Source organism: Gopherus flavomarginatus, chromosome 4, assembly GCF_025201925.1.
Source record: "Gopherus flavomarginatus isolate rGopFla2 chromosome 4, rGopFla2.mat.asm, whole genome shotgun sequence".
In the NCBI taxonomy this organism is placed as follows: domain Eukaryota; kingdom Metazoa; phylum Chordata; order Testudines; family Testudinidae; genus Gopherus; species Gopherus flavomarginatus.
Genome location: NC_066620.1, coordinates 65,074,274 through 65,093,539, shown reverse-complemented (window position 1 = coordinate 65,093,539; position 19,266 = coordinate 65,074,274). Strand labels below are relative to the sequence as shown.

The 19,266-nt window shown below is 43.4% G+C and overlaps 1 protein-coding gene across 5 annotated transcripts in view; it reads right to left on the bottom strand.

The window, feature by feature from the left end:
• The window catches only part of BTBD9 (BTB domain containing 9), a 369,159-nt gene that overhangs the window by 117,894 nt on the left and 231,999 nt on the right, over positions 1-19,266 (bottom strand). For all 5 annotated transcript variants that reach the window (XM_050948554.1, XM_050948550.1, XM_050948553.1 and 2 more), the window contains one exon: positions 13,524-13,631. In XM_050948554.1, coding sequence (XP_050804511.1) covers positions 13,524-13,631 — 108 coding nt within the window. The remainder of the gene's footprint in view (positions 1-13,523; positions 13,632-19,266) is intronic.

Below are 19,266 nucleotides of genomic sequence, written 5' to 3'. Positions count from 1 at the left end.
GCTCGGCTCCAGCGCCCTATGGTGCCGCACGCGCATAACACTGGTATAAAGGGCCCTGCTGACCCACTCGTCCTCAGTTTCTTCTTACTAACTGACTCCGGTAACAGGGGTTGGAGGTTGGGTTTTGGAATGGACATGTGCAACATATCTCAAAGAACAACAGTTACAGAAAGCTTAATAACTATTTTTCCTCTTTAAGTACTTGCACATGTCTATTCCAACGTCGGTGACTCACAAGCAGTTGTACAGGAGATGGGCTTGAAGTTCAAGGACAGGCTGACTGCAAGACTGCGCAGCTGAAGTTGGCATCATCTTTAGCCTGCTGGATGATGGCATAGTGCATTAAGAATGTGTGCACTGACAACCATGTTGCTGCTCTGCAGATGTCCTGAATAGGGACTTGCACTAGGAAAGCGGCCAAGGGGGCCTGCGATCTTGTGAAATGAGCAGTAATGTTAGCTGGGGACAAGATGCCTGTGAGTTTGTAACATGCATGAAATAATCCAGGATGAAATTATCTGGGAGGAGATGGAAGACCCTTCATTATCTCTGCTAATGCTATGACCAGCTGAGTCAATCTGTGGAACGGTTTGGTAGTTCATATATAGAAAGCCTGAGCCCGTCTAACATCCAAAGAGTGTAGGCACTATTCCTCTCTGTTCACATGCGATTTAGGGTAGAATACCTGTAGGAAGATTGCTTGACTGCAGTGGAATTGCGAAACCACCTTTGAAAGGAATGACAGGTGTGGATTCAGCTGAATCTTATCCTTGAAGAAGATCGTATATGGTGGTTCCGATGGAAGGGCCTGGATCTCTGAAACCCTTCAGGCCTGAGTGATGGCTACTAAGAAAGCCATTTTGCAGGAGAGCTGTAACAACAAGCATGTTGCTAGTGGCTCAAACGGTGGACCAGTGAGTTTTGACAGGACAAGGTTTAGATCCCAGGGAGGAATGAGTTTTCTAACCTGGGGGGATATCCTCTCCAAGTCTTTAAGAAAATAGATAACCATCTTGTGCGAAAAAATGGATCAGTTGTTGACCTTGGGATGGAAGGCTGAAATGACCTTGTGAACCTTGACTGAAGAGGGGGACAGACTTTGTTGTTTCAGAAGCAGAAGGAACTCCAAAATGAGCTGCAGTGAGGACTGCATAATTGAATACCCTGTTGGTAGGACCAGATGGAGAACTGCTTCCATTTTGCAAGGTTGGTGGCCCAGGTGGAGAGTTCTCTACAGCCTAGTAGGATTCTACAGACTTGCTCGTCATGATTCAGCCATAGAGCTTCCAGGCCATCAGATGAAGAGAGCTAAAGCTCGGATGGGAGCTGCAGGGTTGGTGCATAGGAGCCGGAAAAGGGACATGTCTCTGCTTCCAGGAGCTGCTTGAAGTAAGTGCTGCCCGGAGCCTGCACCTCTGAGCCTCTCCCTATGCCCCAACCCCCTTCCCTGATTCCCCTCCTGCCCTCTGAATCCCTTGATCCCAGCCCAGAGCATGTTCCTGCACCCCAAACCCCTCATCCCTAGCCCCACCCCAGAGCCTGCACCCCCAACCAGAGCCTGCATCCCTTCCCGCACTCCAACCCCCTACCCCGATCCCCATCCTGCCCTCTGAACCCTTTGGTCCTAGCCCAAAGCATCCTTCTACACCCCAAACTTCTCATCCACAGCCCTCTACCTGAGCCCCCGCCACCAGAACCCTCACCCCCCCCTGCACTCCACTCCCCCACCTCAGCCCAGAGCCCCCACCTGCATCCTGAACTCCTCATATCTGGCCCCATCCCGGAGCCAACACCCCCATCTAGAGCATGCAACCTCTCCCACACCCCAACCCCAATTTTGTTAGCATTCATGGACTGCCATACAATTTGTCCTCTTCACTTAAGGATTCAATATAAATGCCTTCATTAGTCAACTTCTGGACTGAAGTCTTTACTTCTTCCAGTACTTTTTCAATGGACAGCTCTCTGATTGATCCAAATGTAGCTTCTATTGCTGGACAAAGATCTACTACTGTGGTAGCAGATGCCTGGATGGCATTGTTTAATGACCCAAGTGGTTTCAACAGGAGACTTACAAGACAGAGAATGGCAATAGTCTTCTCTGAATGTAGTAGTGAAAGTAATCCATGAGCCTCACTAGCTAAATTCATCCCGTCTTGGTAGATACTTTCCAAAGCCAGAAATAATGGCTGGAGTAATTTTAAGACAACAGCCAAGGATCGCTCATGAGAAAGCCAGAGGGTTTTCCCAGACTGGACTAATTTGAACTTCAGACCCAGTGTATTTTCAAGATATTCAGTCTTTTTGGACTCTTGCTGAAAAAAAAATATAATGAAGACACTAAATTTATAGCTTTTTAAATGCCTTTTGAAGAGTTTGCAGCTCGTACTAGCGCTAGTTGGAGTAGATGGCCTCTGCAGTGTGTATAGGAGAAATTACGGTTACACTTTTCTCTGAGCAAAGCTTTTACTCCACCATGTCTTCCAGAGAAGTTTGCAGCTCCATCAAATGCACAAGCAGCCATCTTTCTGGGGTCTAATTGACAAGCATTTAACTCTTCTAAGTTGTGGGTTGTCACAGATGCAGCCGATGTGTCTTCTATAACTTCAACATCTAGACATGCATCTACTGGCCTATCACTGACATCAAGATAACATACACAGTGACTTAATACTTGATGCCCATTTGCATTGGTGCATTCATCAGCCATGTGTGCAAATTTTTTGAGAGAGTTCTTCACTTTTTCAACGGCTGAGTCTTTCACTGTTGCACCACATGCTTCTAGCCAGTTAGCTGAGTTTCTTGCAGAAAGACAGTGAGCATTTGCTGCTCTTGTTCGGAACCAACGTTCAACGGCAGGATGAACAAGTAACAGCGCACTTAACATTGGCCTCCAGTTTGTAGTGTGTGGTATCTCTTGCTTAAATAGAAAGTATGCCACAGTCATGTTTGTTTGCATAAACTGTGTTGTGTCTCCAGCATTCTTAACAGCCTCATTAACACTCACCAATGTTGTCCTTGGTCAGTGGAGACTCAGAGTTCAGAGGTGCTTTCACATGAGTTCACCTCCCAGGTAGGGGGCAAGAAGGCACTTTGGTCATTCCTCCAGCTGCTCACCGTTCACTCTGGCCACTGTGGTTCATTGTGCCACCGTTCACTCCACTGCTCTGTTGCCAATGGCCCTGCACAGTCACCTTCTGCTGCCACCTGCCACTGTGACCTCTGTGAGTTGGTCTCTTGAGGTTCCACCAGCTCTCAGTGATTTCAGCTGAGCTCTCAGTGGGGGAACCTTGCTGCTAGTGCAGACTGGGCCGTCTCTTCCACAGAAACACTGTCCCACAGCAGGTCTAAGCACTTAGACCTGATTATCACTGACTTCAGCTGTACCGGTCACTTAGCAAAACAAAAGGCTATCTATGGAGCCTAATCAGCTCTGTCTTTAAACAGTGGAGAGGGGCAGGTCAAATAGTACTTGTGACTCAGGCAGACCATCAAGCAAAACACCTGCCCCCACCTTCGCTCTTGATGCCCTCAATCAGCAGAGGTTACAGTTCTACTGCCCTTTACACATACAATAAGAATAATAATATTTTATTACCTTCCCCTCCCCCCAACATTAAAGTGATTTGTAACCCAATCCCAGCCAAAATCTATCACTTGGGCCACACAGCTCTGTCTGCTGGATATCTAGGTAGATTAGGTGTGAATGTAAATACAGTCTGGTCCTGAAGCCTTTTCCCCCAGATCAGAGCTCATCACTAGCTGTCAGGGAGAGCACATTTAGACTTTGCTTACAAATTGTAATTTTTAATTATTAGGACGGCCAACATCACCGAAATGAATGCACTAATATTGTCATAAAAAACAACAACTGTATAAGGAAGCTAGTCTATGTCCATACTTTTCAAAACTATTATACTTTTTCAGATACACATATTTTATCATACACTTTATATGCTTTTAAAGTATGTATTAATGTTTCAATTTCAAATCAAATGTCCAAACAATCACTAAATTGGCAACACTGCATGTAACTAGTTCACAAAAGGAGGGAGGGGGGTGTTGGGGAAATTCAGGGGGGGATATAGGGAAATCTCTGGAGCTGTCCGATGTGGGTCTCGCTCTATCCCTGTCCCCCTGCCTGTTTGTCTTTGGCACCGAGGATCGGCTCTTCTCCTGGTGCTTTTTGTGTTTCTTCTTAGGCAACGGAGAAGAAGATTGGTGCCCAGACTCTCAACTGGTGAGAAGAGTGCTCTGCACTGAAGCTGAGGTGCTTGATGCTGAGTCTGAGCGTGGCTCCAAAGCAAGTCTTAGAGCTGCCACCATGAGAAGCACCTTCACCCCAGTCCCCAGTCCTTCTTGGTGCAGGGTTTGAAGTCCCTGCCAATCTGGAAGTGGTCTTTTCTGTGAGATTCCCCTAAGCACCTGAGACAATGCAAGTGCGGGTCACTCAGTGGTATCGACTTGCCACAGGAAGCATATTGCTTGAAGCCTGGCAATCAAGGCATGACCCAGCACCGGAAGGTGAACAGCCTTGCTGACTAAGTGCACAGGCATTCAAAACTATCTAACTATTACAATTAACTACTACCAAACTACAATAACTATTTACACTAAGAGGTAGGAAAAAGTCACGAGGAGAAATTGCCTGAGCAATGAGAAGCTTCAGCTATTGTCACAGCTGCTAAGAAGGAACTGAGGGGGAAGTGAGGCAGGCCCCTTTATACCAGCATTATGAACATGTAGTACCAGAGGGCACTGGAAGGCACTGTGCACCATTCCAGTGATGGTGGGGAGGAAACTCCAGTGAGGCGTGGTGGACTTGGCCTCAGCCTGCTCTCTGGTACAAAGGAAGCTGGTGAGGCCGCACTGGTGGAGTCCCAGGGTGAAAATGGTCATAGAATGTGTCCATGGGGATAAGAGGCAATACACTATGGCCCAGGTGCCCCCTGAGGTTCGGGACAGGTTTAAGTGGCAATGGGTTGGGGCAGTAAAGGGCCTGGGGTAGTGGGCACAGACTGGGACCCTTTCCCAAGCGGGAAGGTGGGCAGAGGGAGAAAGCCCAAGATAGGGAAAAGGGGAAATTCCCCTAAGAAGGAATAGAGACTCCTGAACAGAAAACCCCTAGAGAGCAGAGCCCGAGAAGGGAGAGGGAAGCTATGGGCAAGACGTCCACCCCAGGGACCTTGACTAGAGTGCAAGACCCGGTAGAGGCCCTTATTAGCGGACCCTCAAGGGAAGAGACACCGGCCCTGTTGGACAAGTGTGGGGGACCAGGAAGCCCTGAGTGTCCAGGACAGGATCAGGACCAACCCTGAACCCCTGATGGAAAGGAAGCAGGGAGGGGACAGGGGAACACCCAAGGGGCTGTGAATGGTGTGAAGACCTGTATGTCACAGTAGAGCTGTGGGGCCATCCACCCCCCAACCCCACAACGTAGTTTCGGAGAGGGGGGGAGATGAAGGAAACCCACACAGAAAACCCTGGGATTGACCTGAAAGAGGGGAAAAGACTCCCTCCTAGAGCCCTCCCCGTGCCCTGGGGCAGAGGAAGGAGAGGAGGGGTAAACCTGGGTTCTAGAAGGAGGGGAGGTGTGTGACAGACTGCTGGGCAAAGGGTTACAGATTCAGTCCTCTGTCACACCTGCTCCTCGATAAGGGAACAAATTAGAGTGGGATGGAGGTAATCTGGACCTAATTGGGGCAAGCAAGAGGAAAGGGAAAAGGCAGGGAATGAAAGCGGGGAGGCAGCTCTCCCCTCCCTCCTGCCTGCAGATGGTGAAGGATGACTTGTACATGGTGAAACGTTGGTGGGAACAAGCCTGAGAATAAAGTGCACCAGTGGTTACTAAACCCAGGGTCTCTGAGTGACTTTGTGAACCGTGCAGAGGCAGAAGCCAAAGGGGCCCCACCATACTCTGCTACAGGGATTTATTTATTTTTAAATATAAATGCTCTTTCAGAATAAGAATTGATATCCAAGTTTCACCTGAGAGTAAATATTTACATGTGGTTAATAATATAATACACCCTAACTTTAAGGCCTGTTGGAATCCATTATAGCCAGGGATTCATTATACTGAAAAAAACAAACAAAAAAAAAAAGATAAATTGCTGGAGTAAGTTAATGAAGTTGCTTTGGATAAACGCGTTAGCTAAATTAATTAATTATTAATAATAACAACAACCATTTGTGACATGCATCCGGTATTTTGCATTAATTCACTGAAGAACGCAGCACAAAAAAACCTCAAATCTCAAATTGAAATGGAACATTCAAAACCAGACAAACATGAAAAATTTAAAAGAGCATCAACAAATTTTCAGTTTTGTTTCAATTCAAAAATAAGAATGCCAAATGTTGATTTAAGTCTCAGTTCTAAAAAAAAATTAACAATTTTGCCTTGCTGCACCAGTTGCATGGAAGCGGTACAAGCCAACTTCAGTATTTGATGGAGTTGTAGGATTTTTTTTGTCTCAACATCCTGTGTTTACATCAATGCAATATCAGTTTCTAACCCAATTACTGCCTCAGATGCAAGTGGGGCAGGGGATACTGGTTTGTCTGCCTCATGGACTTCATTTTCTTGGGAATTTGACCTCCCCAATACTTTTTTAATGATGTTGTCATTTGTCAGCATGATGGTCATTGCACACTCATCATCCATGTGAAACCAGTCATTCACTACAGCTACAGGATCCTCTACTCCATTCGGCAAATGAAGTGTTTGGACATCTGACAAAAGTTGCTCGTTGTTGTCATTTTCTAGTTGGAGCACTTCCGCATCATGATTGACAGTTGGCAGGGAGGGTCCTAATGTCTTGTTCCAAATGTTTCTGATATTTCCTGAATGAATACCAGACCATGCTGCAAGATGTATCAAATCTTTCAGAGTGAAGGATGTCAAAAAAGTCACATAGCCTGTATTCCTTGTGACTAGGATTTCCCTCAGTAGCCTTTTTCTGTACTGCTACTTGAATGCTGCAATTATCCCACCATCCATCAGCTGGATTTTTGACTTTGTGTTTTTAGGTAAGTAGACAACTTTAATTTTTCCAGCAGATGTCACTAACTGGTGTGCAGGGAGTGTGCTGGGCAGTTGTCCGGGAGTAACAGGGCTCTTCCATCTTAATGTGTCTTAACAATAGGGACACAGTCCTCAATATACCATGAGTTAAAAATTTCCCCTGTCATCCAGACTTTTCTGGAGTTCTTGTAACTGACTAGATGTGACTTCATATTAACATGATGAAAGCATAGTGGCTGTCATGACTTTCCAATGCAAAGTGGGATAATTTTGGAATTTCCACTTGCTTTTGTACACAACAGAAATGTCACCCTTTCCCTTCAGCATTTTATATCCCTTCACCATATCTGCTCTCTGGGACAATGTCCTGTCAGGCACACATTTCCAAAACAACCCTGTTTCATCGGCAGTGTATATCTGCTCAAGCGTATAACCTCCTTCTAACAAAAGTTAAGCTTTCTAAGAAAGTTGTCTACAGCCTCATCATCACATGAACGCGACTCACCAACAATTTTCAGTTCCTGAATGTTATGCCTTTTTTGAAATTCCTACAGTCATCCACCAGATGCTTTGAATGTTGTTTCAGGATTAATTTGCTTTGCCAGGATGTTTGCCAAGGGTCGGTCCTGGGGCCGATTTTGTTCAATATCTTCATTAACGATCTGGAGGATGGCATGGATTGCACCCTCAGCAAGTTTGAAGATGACACTAAACTGGTAGGAGTGGTAGATAATGCTGGAGGGTAGAGATAGGATACAGAGGGACCCAGACAAATTAGAGGATTGAGCCAAAAGAAATCTGATGAGGTTCAACAAGGACAAGTGCAGAGTCCTGCACTTAGGAAGGAAGAATCCCATGCACTGCTACAAACTAGGAACCAAGTGGCTAGGCAGCAGTTCTGCAGAAAAGGATCTAGGGGTTACAGTGGATGAGAAGCTGGATATGAGTCAACAGTGTGCCCTTGTTGCCAAGAAGGCTAATGGCATTTTGGGCTGTTAAGTAGGAGCATTGCCAGCAGATTCCCCTCTATTTGGCATTGGTGGAGCCTCATCTGGAGTACTGTGTCTAGTTTTGGGCCCCACACTACAAGGATGTGGAAAAATTGGAAAGAGTCCAGCAGAGGGCAACAAAAATTATTAGGGCGCTGAAGCACATGACTTATGAGGAGAGGCTGAGGGAACTGGGATTATCTAGTCTGCAGAAGAGAAGAATGAGGGGGGATTGATAGCTGCTTTCAACTACCTGAAAGGGGGTTCCAAAGAGGATGGATCTAGACTGTTCTCAGTGGTAGAAGATGACAGAACAAGGAGTAATGGTCTCAAGTTGCAGAGGGGGAGGTTTAGGTTGGATATTAGGAAAAATGTTTTCGATGGGAGGGTGGTGAAGCACTGGAATGGGTTACCTAGAGAGATGGTAGAATCTCCTTCCTTGGAGGTTTTTAAAGTCAGACTTGACAAAGCCCTGGCTGGGATGATTTAGTTGGGGATTAGGTCCTGCTTTGAGCAGGGGGTTGGACTAGATGACTTCCTGAGGTCCCTTCCTACCCTGATATTCTATGATTTGCTTTTTTGCAAATGATCAGTCCAGATACAGGATTACCATTGCTTCTGCACTGCTAGAACCACAAGACTGCTTCATTTAGTGCATCATCATCAGATTTTCATAATTTCTTTTGTGACAGTCCTTCGTCAATGTTGACTTTATGGACAAATAGTTGGAGATTTTTCTGTTTTTTTTTAATGTTCCAATTGTGCTTTTTCACAGACCGTACTCACATCCGAGATCTGCCTGCATTGCTCTTTTATTCAAATGATCAATAATTTCTAGCTTTATTGCATCAGAAATTGATTTTCGCTTTGGAGGCATGGCTCATACTTTACTGACACTTTTGTTTCAGAGGCATAATGTGACTTTCGTGACTTCCGTTTTGGAAGCACAGCATGAATATATGGCACTGGATAAAAATTGTGCATGTATGTGCAACATCCTTTTGTTATTTATTTATTTGTTTATTTGTTTATAATACTGTGGTTAGGATCCAGGGACCAGGATTATTATAGCCGAAGGTTCATAATTATGAAAGGAATTATAGATAATGTGTACTGTATCTTAAATGGTCATCTGCTAACAGATCCTTAATCGCAGTGTTGCTATAGAAGGCCCTGGAAAAATATACACAGCCCCAACATGCCTAATCTGGTGACAAGACTCTTATTTTCCTTAACAAAGGAGTACAAACAGACACCATTTTAACTTGTATACCATTGACTAGTTCATTTTCTTCTCTTTGTTAAGATTTCTTTCCCTCATCGAACACTAACACCCTTTCCAAACTAATTTTCAATGAGGACAGCATGTCCACTATTCAGCGAATAACTAAATGACTGGGTATTCTATCAAAAACACTATTCTGCATTCAATGAAATTATTAGCAATTATCAGACACAAACTAATTCAGTGAAAATCTCTGAATATAATACTAACATACTAATAGCTTTCTGGGGGGTATTAACAGAAGTGTCATATGTAAGATATGGGATGTAATTGTTCTGCTCTACTTGGCACTAGTGAGACCTCAGCTGGAGTATTGTGTCCAATTCTGGGCACCACACTTTCAGTAAGATGTGGACAAATTAGAGAGTCCAGAGCAGAGCAACAAAAACGAAAATAAACGTTTAGAAAACCTGATCTATGACGAAAAGTTAAGAAAGTGGGCATGTTTAGTCTTGTGTATTTATAGGCTTAAGATCTATACCCTCAAAGTGGGATTTCCAGGAGTAGCTAAGTTACTTAGACACTCACATTTCAATGGAAATCATTTCTGCTTCTAAGTCAGCTAGGCACTTTTGAAAAATCCCACAATTTTTTTTTAAAAGTACTTTAAAGATAATTTAAGGGTTTTTCAGCTCTCCTGTGACTGGAAAAGAACCTGACTAAATGACTATGGAGTAAAGATAGTGAACATGATTGTACACGAAGTCAAATACAAAATAAATTAACCGGACAAAAAAACCCCCCCAAAAAATTGCCCCTTCCCTCATATTTAACTTTTTTCATGTACATTGATGTTAGAAGTTATTTGTAACTATAGTAGGTACAAACATTTCAGACAGAAAGGAGATTTTTCAAGTTGATGGTGTTCCTTTAAATGTTATTAATTCCATTGGATTGTACTGTTTTTGTATCCACTGTGCTTTTGTAAGTTTGAGCTTCAGGGCAGAGACCTTTATTTGTTTCGCTCAGATCATTATCAGGGGAGCTGACAGAACTGTCTATACTTAATGCCCAACACTTCCCATTACTTGACCTTTTTTCAGCTGATTATACTATTGCCAAATTTAAATTGTTCAGGCTGATATTTTCCATGCCAGGTGTTGGCTTCAGGTTGATGATTTCTTTTGGAAACTTTCAGGAAAAAAAGTTCAGCAATTTCTGAGAATGAGAGTAGTGAAAAATACACTGTTTAGCCCATGTTAAAACAATAAATCCATTTCTTTGGGCAATTTTTTCACTGGATTGTTCTCACTTTCACCCCTTTTACAAGAAACAACACACACTGGAACTCATCCTTTGGTGACTGTGTTGCTCCTCATGTGCCGATTCCAAGAATATCATTTATACATTTTTACCTATCACAGAAAATATGTGAGCCAAGGTGAATCTACCAAATGTTAATTTGATGACAAATTTACTGTAGCATGAATGCTGTCACTCACTGAGTGACACACACACCTTCTGCAAATATCCCTGTAACCTAAAAAAAAGTTTCCTGAGCTACAAAAGAGGAGATCAAGAGTTCAAATCTCACTTCTTCTAAATGCTATTTTATTTTCTCATGCAATTCACTACCGTTATGACTGACTACAGCCATAAACCCCAATCTAGAAGACAGTTAGAGAAGAGATGCTGATCTCCCTCCCACACCCTTTTTCAAAAATAAATTAGCAAAGACATTATGCAAGAACACTGCAGGCAGAAAACCCAGGTCTCTTAAAATGACAGTAACCAATCTTATCCACTACACTACACTGACTTTTAGAGGGACTAAACCAGTTCCTGTTATTCTTGCACTAAACATTATAAATCATATCCTCTATCCCACAGCCAGGCATAAACTCCAGGATTCCTGATCACCAATATTCTTCTGTTGACTAGTAAATAGTTCTGTTATTCACTGTAAAAGTGTGTGTCAAGTCCCCCTCCCGTGTTAAGTCTAGAAAGGGTCTAGCAATTCTTGCGTAGCTCAAACAGTAAGGGCCTAAGATAGGGATGTGTAGGTCAAGCAGTTCAAACCCTACTGCTGATCTATGTTGGAGGATGGCATGCTTGCATGGGATTCACACAGTGAAAAGGCCACTTTCAAACAGGTGTTGTAATTAAGAACCATAACAGTGACTGGAGCGACATTAAGGCAAAATAATTTCCCAAATGCATGGATTATGGAAAAGTCAGATGTGCTGATCTGTTGATATAATTGTCATAAAAACATTCGAAGTCACTATTAAGGTTTTGCATCATAGGACAAGTTTGATTAAGCTAGGTATTGCGTATGTGTATCCTTTGCAGCTAGAAATGAAAGCCTATGGAACATTAGAGTGTATTATTGACAGCGCGCAGGCAATAAGGTAGAAAGGAATGTACCAGTCAATCCCTTTCTTATTTCCATGTGTGACAGATTGTGGCTATATCTGTCAACTTGTAAACTTCATTTTGTTCTGTGAATCTCATTTTGGTTCAGAGGCTCTACTTTGCATCATAACCTCCTTTGTGTATCCATTTTGTAGCCAGATATAATGTGGTTTACAAACCCCACAATGGGCCTGAAGGGGTTAAAAGGCAATACTGGGTCCAATAGACTTGCTCCTCCAGGCCTGCTGAGCATGCTCCTACTGGAGAAGTGAGTTGAAGGGATCTGAGAAACCCATGCAAATGGTGAGGGGATGAGCTGCAGGAGAGATGACTTCTCTGGGAAGCCAGACAAAAGACTACCTGAGAGGGCACACAGATTGGGTAAGGCTCATAGACAGTGCCTTCTCCAACCACCCTCCCTTTGAGGTCCTGCAGAGCCCTGCTCCTTTTGTCTCTTTTGTTAACTGACTGACTGTTTGGACTCTAGGGTCCATGCCCCAAACTGAAGGGACGTATATGCAGAAAGTAGACAAGGGCAGTGGACTCAGACTTGCTGCAGGAAGGATCCTGGTCTGAGACCCGGTGAAGTGGGAGGGCTTGGGCCTGGATCCCCCTACCACACTACTTTAAGATCTGATGCCCAGGTGTGGGTGGAAACCAGGAGGGTCCACCTTAAGGTCAGGAACCAGGCACCTCTACTATCCTGAAAGAGATGCAAGGGGCTGGAGGGCCAGTGGCACCACCTGCTAGGCCGTCTGGCCCTCCAAGTGACCTATCACACAGGGGTTTGAGACCTATGTCTGAGAAGCTATGACAGAACAATATAAGGGCCAACAACATTGAATGACTATTCCCTACTGGGTTTTCTATCAGTAGGACCCTTGAATCTGAATGACTCTCAGCCCAGAAGCTGATGGGGGACATGGAGCCTGAAATTTTCCTAGGAAGAAGCACATGGGTAAACAGAGGATACAGGCTGTTTTAAAAAGGTGTTTTTCTAAGCCAGAGGCCAGACCACCATGACAGGCAAGACCACTGGGCCAAGGGGAGCAGAAAGAGCTGCCAAGCCTAAGGATGCAGACCAAGCCTCAGACTCATAGGAGGATGTAAGGTCAGGCTAGGGGAGTGTGCTCAGGATTTTGTTGTTTTTCATAGATCTGTAACTCTCAAGCATGTACTTTATTAAGAAGCCAGTGGTTAAGAAATTCTTTTGCTAGGCCTTTGTTCCTTGCTTTCCTGTACCTGAAGAGCTAACTGAGAAATCAGAGCTCCCACAGCCTGAAGGACTGTGGGGAAAGCATCTAACGAAGTGGGAGCTTGGGAGTATTGTCAGACACTGGGTCTGCATGTGGGAGTGTGCTGGAAGGACCCAGAGCTAGTACAGTGATCGGTCACTACCCTGATGAAGGGCTCTTAGAAACATAAGGGCCCGGAATTTGGGACCCATTACAACAGACTGGTGTCCATCCAGAAAGGTAGCCTGGGCCAGGTTGTAACACCATGCTTGTCAGGTTTTGGGTAGATAGGGTGTGTCCTACTGCAACCTTAACTGTAACTAAACATTGTTTTTGTTTGTTAATAAATATTACATTGGAAAACCAGTCTGGAAAAATGTAGAACTGGCTTGATCGGCAGCATCCTCGAAAGTTGGTTTTGGTTTGAAAGGATGGCTCTTGAGCTACACTTGAAGTCTCCACTCCCCAAAATCACATTTATAGGGGTCTAGTCTCAGTTATTTGCAAGTTATAATGGTATAATTCCAACCAGTGTTAGTGAGAGGTAACCATGTACATCTCACACAGATCAATGGGAGAACAGTTTGTTTAGTTTCTCACTTGGGCGAAAAAGTGGAAAAAATTAAACTCACTTGCAGGAAACTTTTGTTCGATCAGCCACCATGGTCCATTGCTGCTGATTAGTGGAAACCTCAATGTAGTAACTATAGCTCCGATCATCACAGTCCCAGAGAAGTAATCTGGACAGGGAGAAATAGAATAGAGAAGTGATCAGTAAAATTACCACTAAACCAAGCTGCTCATTTTTTTTTCAGTCTTTTCTATCTTCTCTTTAATCCTTATTTAGCTAAATTGTTTGTTCTACAATGTGTCTCTAATGCTCAGTGTTCCCTGTTGATAACCTTTTTCTTCCACACATTATTTCAGGTGTTCCTCCAAGTCCCAACTATTCATACTACTTTATGTTAAAGCCAACAAAAATCTGTAATATATTCCCTATAGTCATTCTACAACATTTATCCAGTTTATTTTTAATTTATTTACAAATCTATATATACTCTATTTCAATTGCCAAGTGAAACGGCCAGTGTATCACTGGCTTGAAGATCTGTTTGGATAATGTGGCTGTGTAAAGAAAGCACAGCTCAAGGGCCAGAAGAAAAATAAAGCAGACACTGATGGTGTGGAATACTGTCCTCTTGCACATATTCTCTTATTGTGGCAAACACGCAAGGATTACTCACTAACAGAGAACTCAAGGCCTGCATATGAAATGGGAATTCCTCATCTCTATGCTTCATAAAATGAGGAGCCTTGGATCAAATTGACAAAAAAAGAAAAAGTAAAACTGGCCTATTCAGAACAGGTCAGCTCAGCTCTTAAGAAGGATCCCTTCTTCTACTCATGTTACCTAATGAGCGTACTGTCCTTCAGGAAACACATTAAATACATTGTTAAGGAGCTTCCTTCGCCTTATCTTGGGTGTCCTGGACACTGCAGGAAAACAAGGCACCAGGAATACGGTTTAACTAAGCTCCAACTCTATCAAGTGAGACATATCTGGGACCTATCCAGCAAAAGCTTGTCCAGTGCAGGTCATCCTTTCATTGTAACCTGGGCCACCTGGAGGGAGGTGGCTTTCAGCCCCTACTCCTCTGTTCCATCTGCTGTAGAGCTGTTGTCAGCTTCTGTTAACCTGTCTCGGCATCATTTCTGGGACTCCACTTCCCTTCCTCCCAATGTGAGGTTTAAAGGAGTGGGAAAGAAAGGGTCATCTCCTCACTGTACCAAACATTAGAAGACCCATCCCCATTTCCCACCTTCTTTATGAGATATGGTTTCCATTATTTCTCTTCTAGTTCTGGTTTATTAGGTAACTGAACCCCTGCTCAACAATTACCCACACTGGGCACCTTCAAAAAAAATGAATTTTACAATCTAACCTACTCACTGAGTCCCTGGGCTGCTGACAGGAAGATGAAACCACACCCATCTCAGTCCAATCTGGCAGTGAGATAAATTATTTCCCAGCATTAAAAAGGCAACTAGTATGATGTCCACAACAAGGTCCACAAGAACAGTCTTACCATAATGCCGGGGGGGTGAGGGAGAGGAGGAAAGAGGTGCATGGAGCAGGAGCCCCCCCGCCACCACTGCAGAATGGTACCCTCAGATAGGATGAAAGGTTTATAGACTTTCCCTGTGGGTGCATGGGAGTCAGTAGGCTTATACCAGGGGTAACAACCTATGGCACAAGGCGGCACGCGAGCTGATTTTCAGTGGCACTCACACTGCCTGGGTCCTGGCTGCTGGTCTGGGGGACTCTGCATTTTAATTTAATTTTAAATGAAGCTTCTTAAACATTTTATAAACCTTATTTACTTTACATACAACAATAGTTTAGTTATATATTACAGATTTATAGAAAGAGACCTTCTAAAAATGTTAAAATGTATTACTGGCATGCAAAACCTTATATTAGAGTGAATAAACGAAGACTCAGCACATCAGTCCTGAAAGGCTGCCGACCCCTGACTTATACTGAACCCTTGTCCAACCAATGAGCCACGGAGCTCCGCCTCCTTCCCTCTGCAAGCCAAGGAGCAGAGGGTGTGTGTGCAATCCTTGAAGGGGCCAAGGATTTTCTCTCCTCAGATAGTCCAGACAAAATTTTCCCAGTTCTGAGGCTGAGTCTATGCTACAGGAATTAGAATGCCATAGCTATGGTGCTGTAGCAATGTCAACATAATCCTGTAGTGTGGATGCAGGCTACAGTGATCGAAAGGGTTTTTCCATTGCAGTAGGAACACCACCTCCCCAAACAAAGGTACTGAGGTTGATGAAAGCATTCTTTTATTGACCTACCTGCATCTGCACTGGGGGTTAGATTGGCATAGCTCTGGCCCTCGAACTGTGCTATTTTTTCACACTCCAAATACTGTAACTATGTCAACCTAAATTTTAAGTGTAGACCAGGCCAGAGGCTTGTGGGTGGTGGAAGGCAATCTCATTCCATATTTTTCTTTAGAAGCAGTGAAGCATTTTTTAAAAATTGATTATTAGATGTGATTTTGTTTATATCTTACATAAATGCCTGGGCTGGCTACATACCATTGATTAGCAGGGGTTTGGTTTACAACTAATTGCTTTTTTTGCTGTTATTTTGATACAAACTCAATAGCAAATATGTTTTCAAAACTCTTATCTTTGCTGTTTGAATTAGGAGTGACTGTAGACAAACTCAACAAACTGCACTTCCCCTTCTTCAAAATAATTGTTCTCTCATCAGCCTGTTTTTAAGTTGTAACATTCTAATTGGAAAGTCTGCATTATGCATGTTATGGTAAACTACGTTGTGCTGAATGTTTGTTTTTTTTTAAATCTTCCATTCATTTCCTTAAGGGATTTATTTTCTATAAGATTAACTGTTACAAAGCTTGAAGTCGTTTGCTTATTCACTGAACTGGGTGCCCTTTAAAAGCTTATAGAAAATGCCTGCTCTGTATTGTTTATGCAACATGCCTAAATTTGTGCAATACACTCGTGTAAATATTTCAGCCTTTGTGATAATTTGGCCAGCAGATTCTTGTCAGCAAATGTTGCTAACACTAAGGCTTGGTGCACACTAGGAACCTATGTCGATCTAACTATGTGGAAAATCCATACCCCTGAGCAACACAGTTATACTGACCTAATCCCTGGTGTAGACAGTGCTATGTTGACAGGACCACTTCTCCTGTTAACACAGCTACTGCCTCTCTGGGAGCTGAGGTCAGGGGGAAGCTCTCCTGTTGGCACAGATAGTGTCTTCACTAAGCACTACAGTGTCGCAGCTGCACTGGTGTAAGTGCAGACAAGCCCTAACTGTAATGAACACTTGGTATATTTTGATTGCACCTGCTGTTTGCTATGGAATCCAATGGGACCTGTTCCTACCACAATAATTAGATCACAACTAACCAATCAAAATAGCTAGAACTACATTAACCATCTAAATCACTATAAGTAGAGCTATACACACAAGTAAAAAGAAAACTATGGAATCTAGTTAGCACAGTTAACAAAAGGGGCTAGTCAGGGTTCTTTCCTCAACTATGCACAGCAAACCCTTTTCAAACTACAGTGGGTAGGGATTGTTGTCTGTCACTGAAAATATCAAGAAACATCCAAGTTGAGCCAGTTATATTTTAAAAGAAAATAAACTTGGTCACATTTAAACACTTTTCCAGTAGCAAACTATCAAGCTTGTGTGTCTTTAAGGATCTCTTACCAGAATGCTTAAGTCTCATGTAATTTCACTTCTCCCTAGTGAGGCAATCTTTCTTGCTTTCAGCTGCTACCTCTGCTGTGACAAATATTATTGTTCAAAAATTATTCCTCTCTTCAGAGTTAAACAACGCTGCTGTTAGAGAGGTGAAAATGACCTATCTGGAAGCTGAACATGGAGCCCTTTTCCTTATGGGAAAATGCTGTCCATGGCTGAACCTGACTTGCTGTAGGAATTAATTTACTAGGAATATATGGGTCCAATCCCTTACCCAAGAATAGTGCTAAGGCCTTGTGCTTCCATGATCCTGTACAAATCAGAACTTGGCAAAACTTTAAGTTTAACATTATATTTCTTATTTCTGAATCTCAGAAAATTTGGGCTCAGGTAGGCTGGACAAACAGATTTTAAAAAGAGACTTCAGAATCTCTCAACTCAATCTCAGGCAGCTAGTATTATTAATAAATAATAATTTAAGAAGTTAAAATAAAAGGTTTCCAAAAGAAGCCTTTTAGCTCTCACTAGTGCTGTCTATATGCAAATTAAAAATTCAGAGCTGATTCTGTCAAATTCCCAGAGGCATATTTTCAGGATTTGGTCAGAAGAAAGATTCAGCTATCAGAAATTCTGCTTCCTCAGATCCTCACTCATCCTGCTTTTCTACAGCTGTTAAGGTCGTTTGCCTCCTCAAGGCAAGATAGACTGCAGCAGACTTCCTTGTTAAAAGTCTGACAATGTAAGGGTAGAATCCTAGATGGGATGAGTACTTATAAACAACAGATACTGAATCTATTTAGTATCAGAGGGGAAGCCGTGTTAGTCTGGATCTGTAAAAGCAGCAAAGAATCCTGTGGCACCTTATAGACTAACAGACGTTTTGGAGCATGAGCTTTCATGGGTGAATACCCACTTCGTCAGATGCATGTAGTGGAAATTTCCAGGGGCAGGTATATATATGCAGGCAAGGTAGAGATAATGAGGTAGTTCAATCAGGGAGGATGAGGCCCTGTTCTAGCAGTTGAGGTGTGAAAACCAAGGGAGGGGAAACTGGTTTTGTAGTTGGCAAGCCATTCACAGTCTTTGTTCAATCCTGAGCTGATGGTGTCAAATTTGCAGATGAACTGAAGCTCAGCAGTTTCTCTTTGAAGTCTGGTCCTGAAGTTTTTTTGCTGCAGGATGGCCACCTTAAGGTCTGCTATATTGTGGCCAGGGAGGTTGAAGTGTTCTCCTACAGGTTTTTGTATACTGCCATTCCTAATATCTGAACTAAAACCTCTCCAATGCATCATCAGGGATCTACAACCCATCCTGGACAATGATCCCACACTTTCACAGGCCTTGGGTGGAAGGCCAGTCCTCGCCCACAGGCAACCTGCCAACCTGAAACATATTCTTACCAGTAACTGCACACCGCACCATAGGAACTCTAGCTCAGGAACCAATCCATGCAACAAACCTCGATGCCAACTCTGCCCACATATCTACACCAGCGACACCATCACAGGACCTAACCAGATCAGCCACACCATCACCAGTTCATTCACCTGCACGTCCACCAGTGTAATATACGCCATCATATGCCAGTAATGCCCCTCTGCTATGTACATCGGCCAAACTGGACAGTCGCTACGGAAAAGGATAAACGGACACAAATCAGATATTAGGAATGGCAATATATAAAAACCTGTAGGAGAACACTTCAACCTCCCTGGCCACACTATAGCAGACCTTAAGGTGGCCATCCTGCAGCAAAAAAACTTCAGGACCAGACTTCAAAGAGAAACTGCTGAGCTTCAGTTCATCTGCAAATTTGACACCATCAGCTCAGGATTAAACAAAGACTGTGAATGGCTTGCCAACTACAAAACCAGTTTCTCCTCCCTTGGTTTTCACACCTCAACTGCTAGAACAGGGCCTCATCCTCCCTGATTGAACTACCTCATTATCTCTACCTTGCCTGCATATATATACCTGCTCCTGGAAATTTCCACTACATGCATCTGACGAAGTGGGTATTCACCCACGAAAGCTCACGCGCCAAAACGTCTGTTAGTCTATAAGGTGCCACAGGATTCTTTGCTGCTGAATCTATTTAACAATTTCTAATC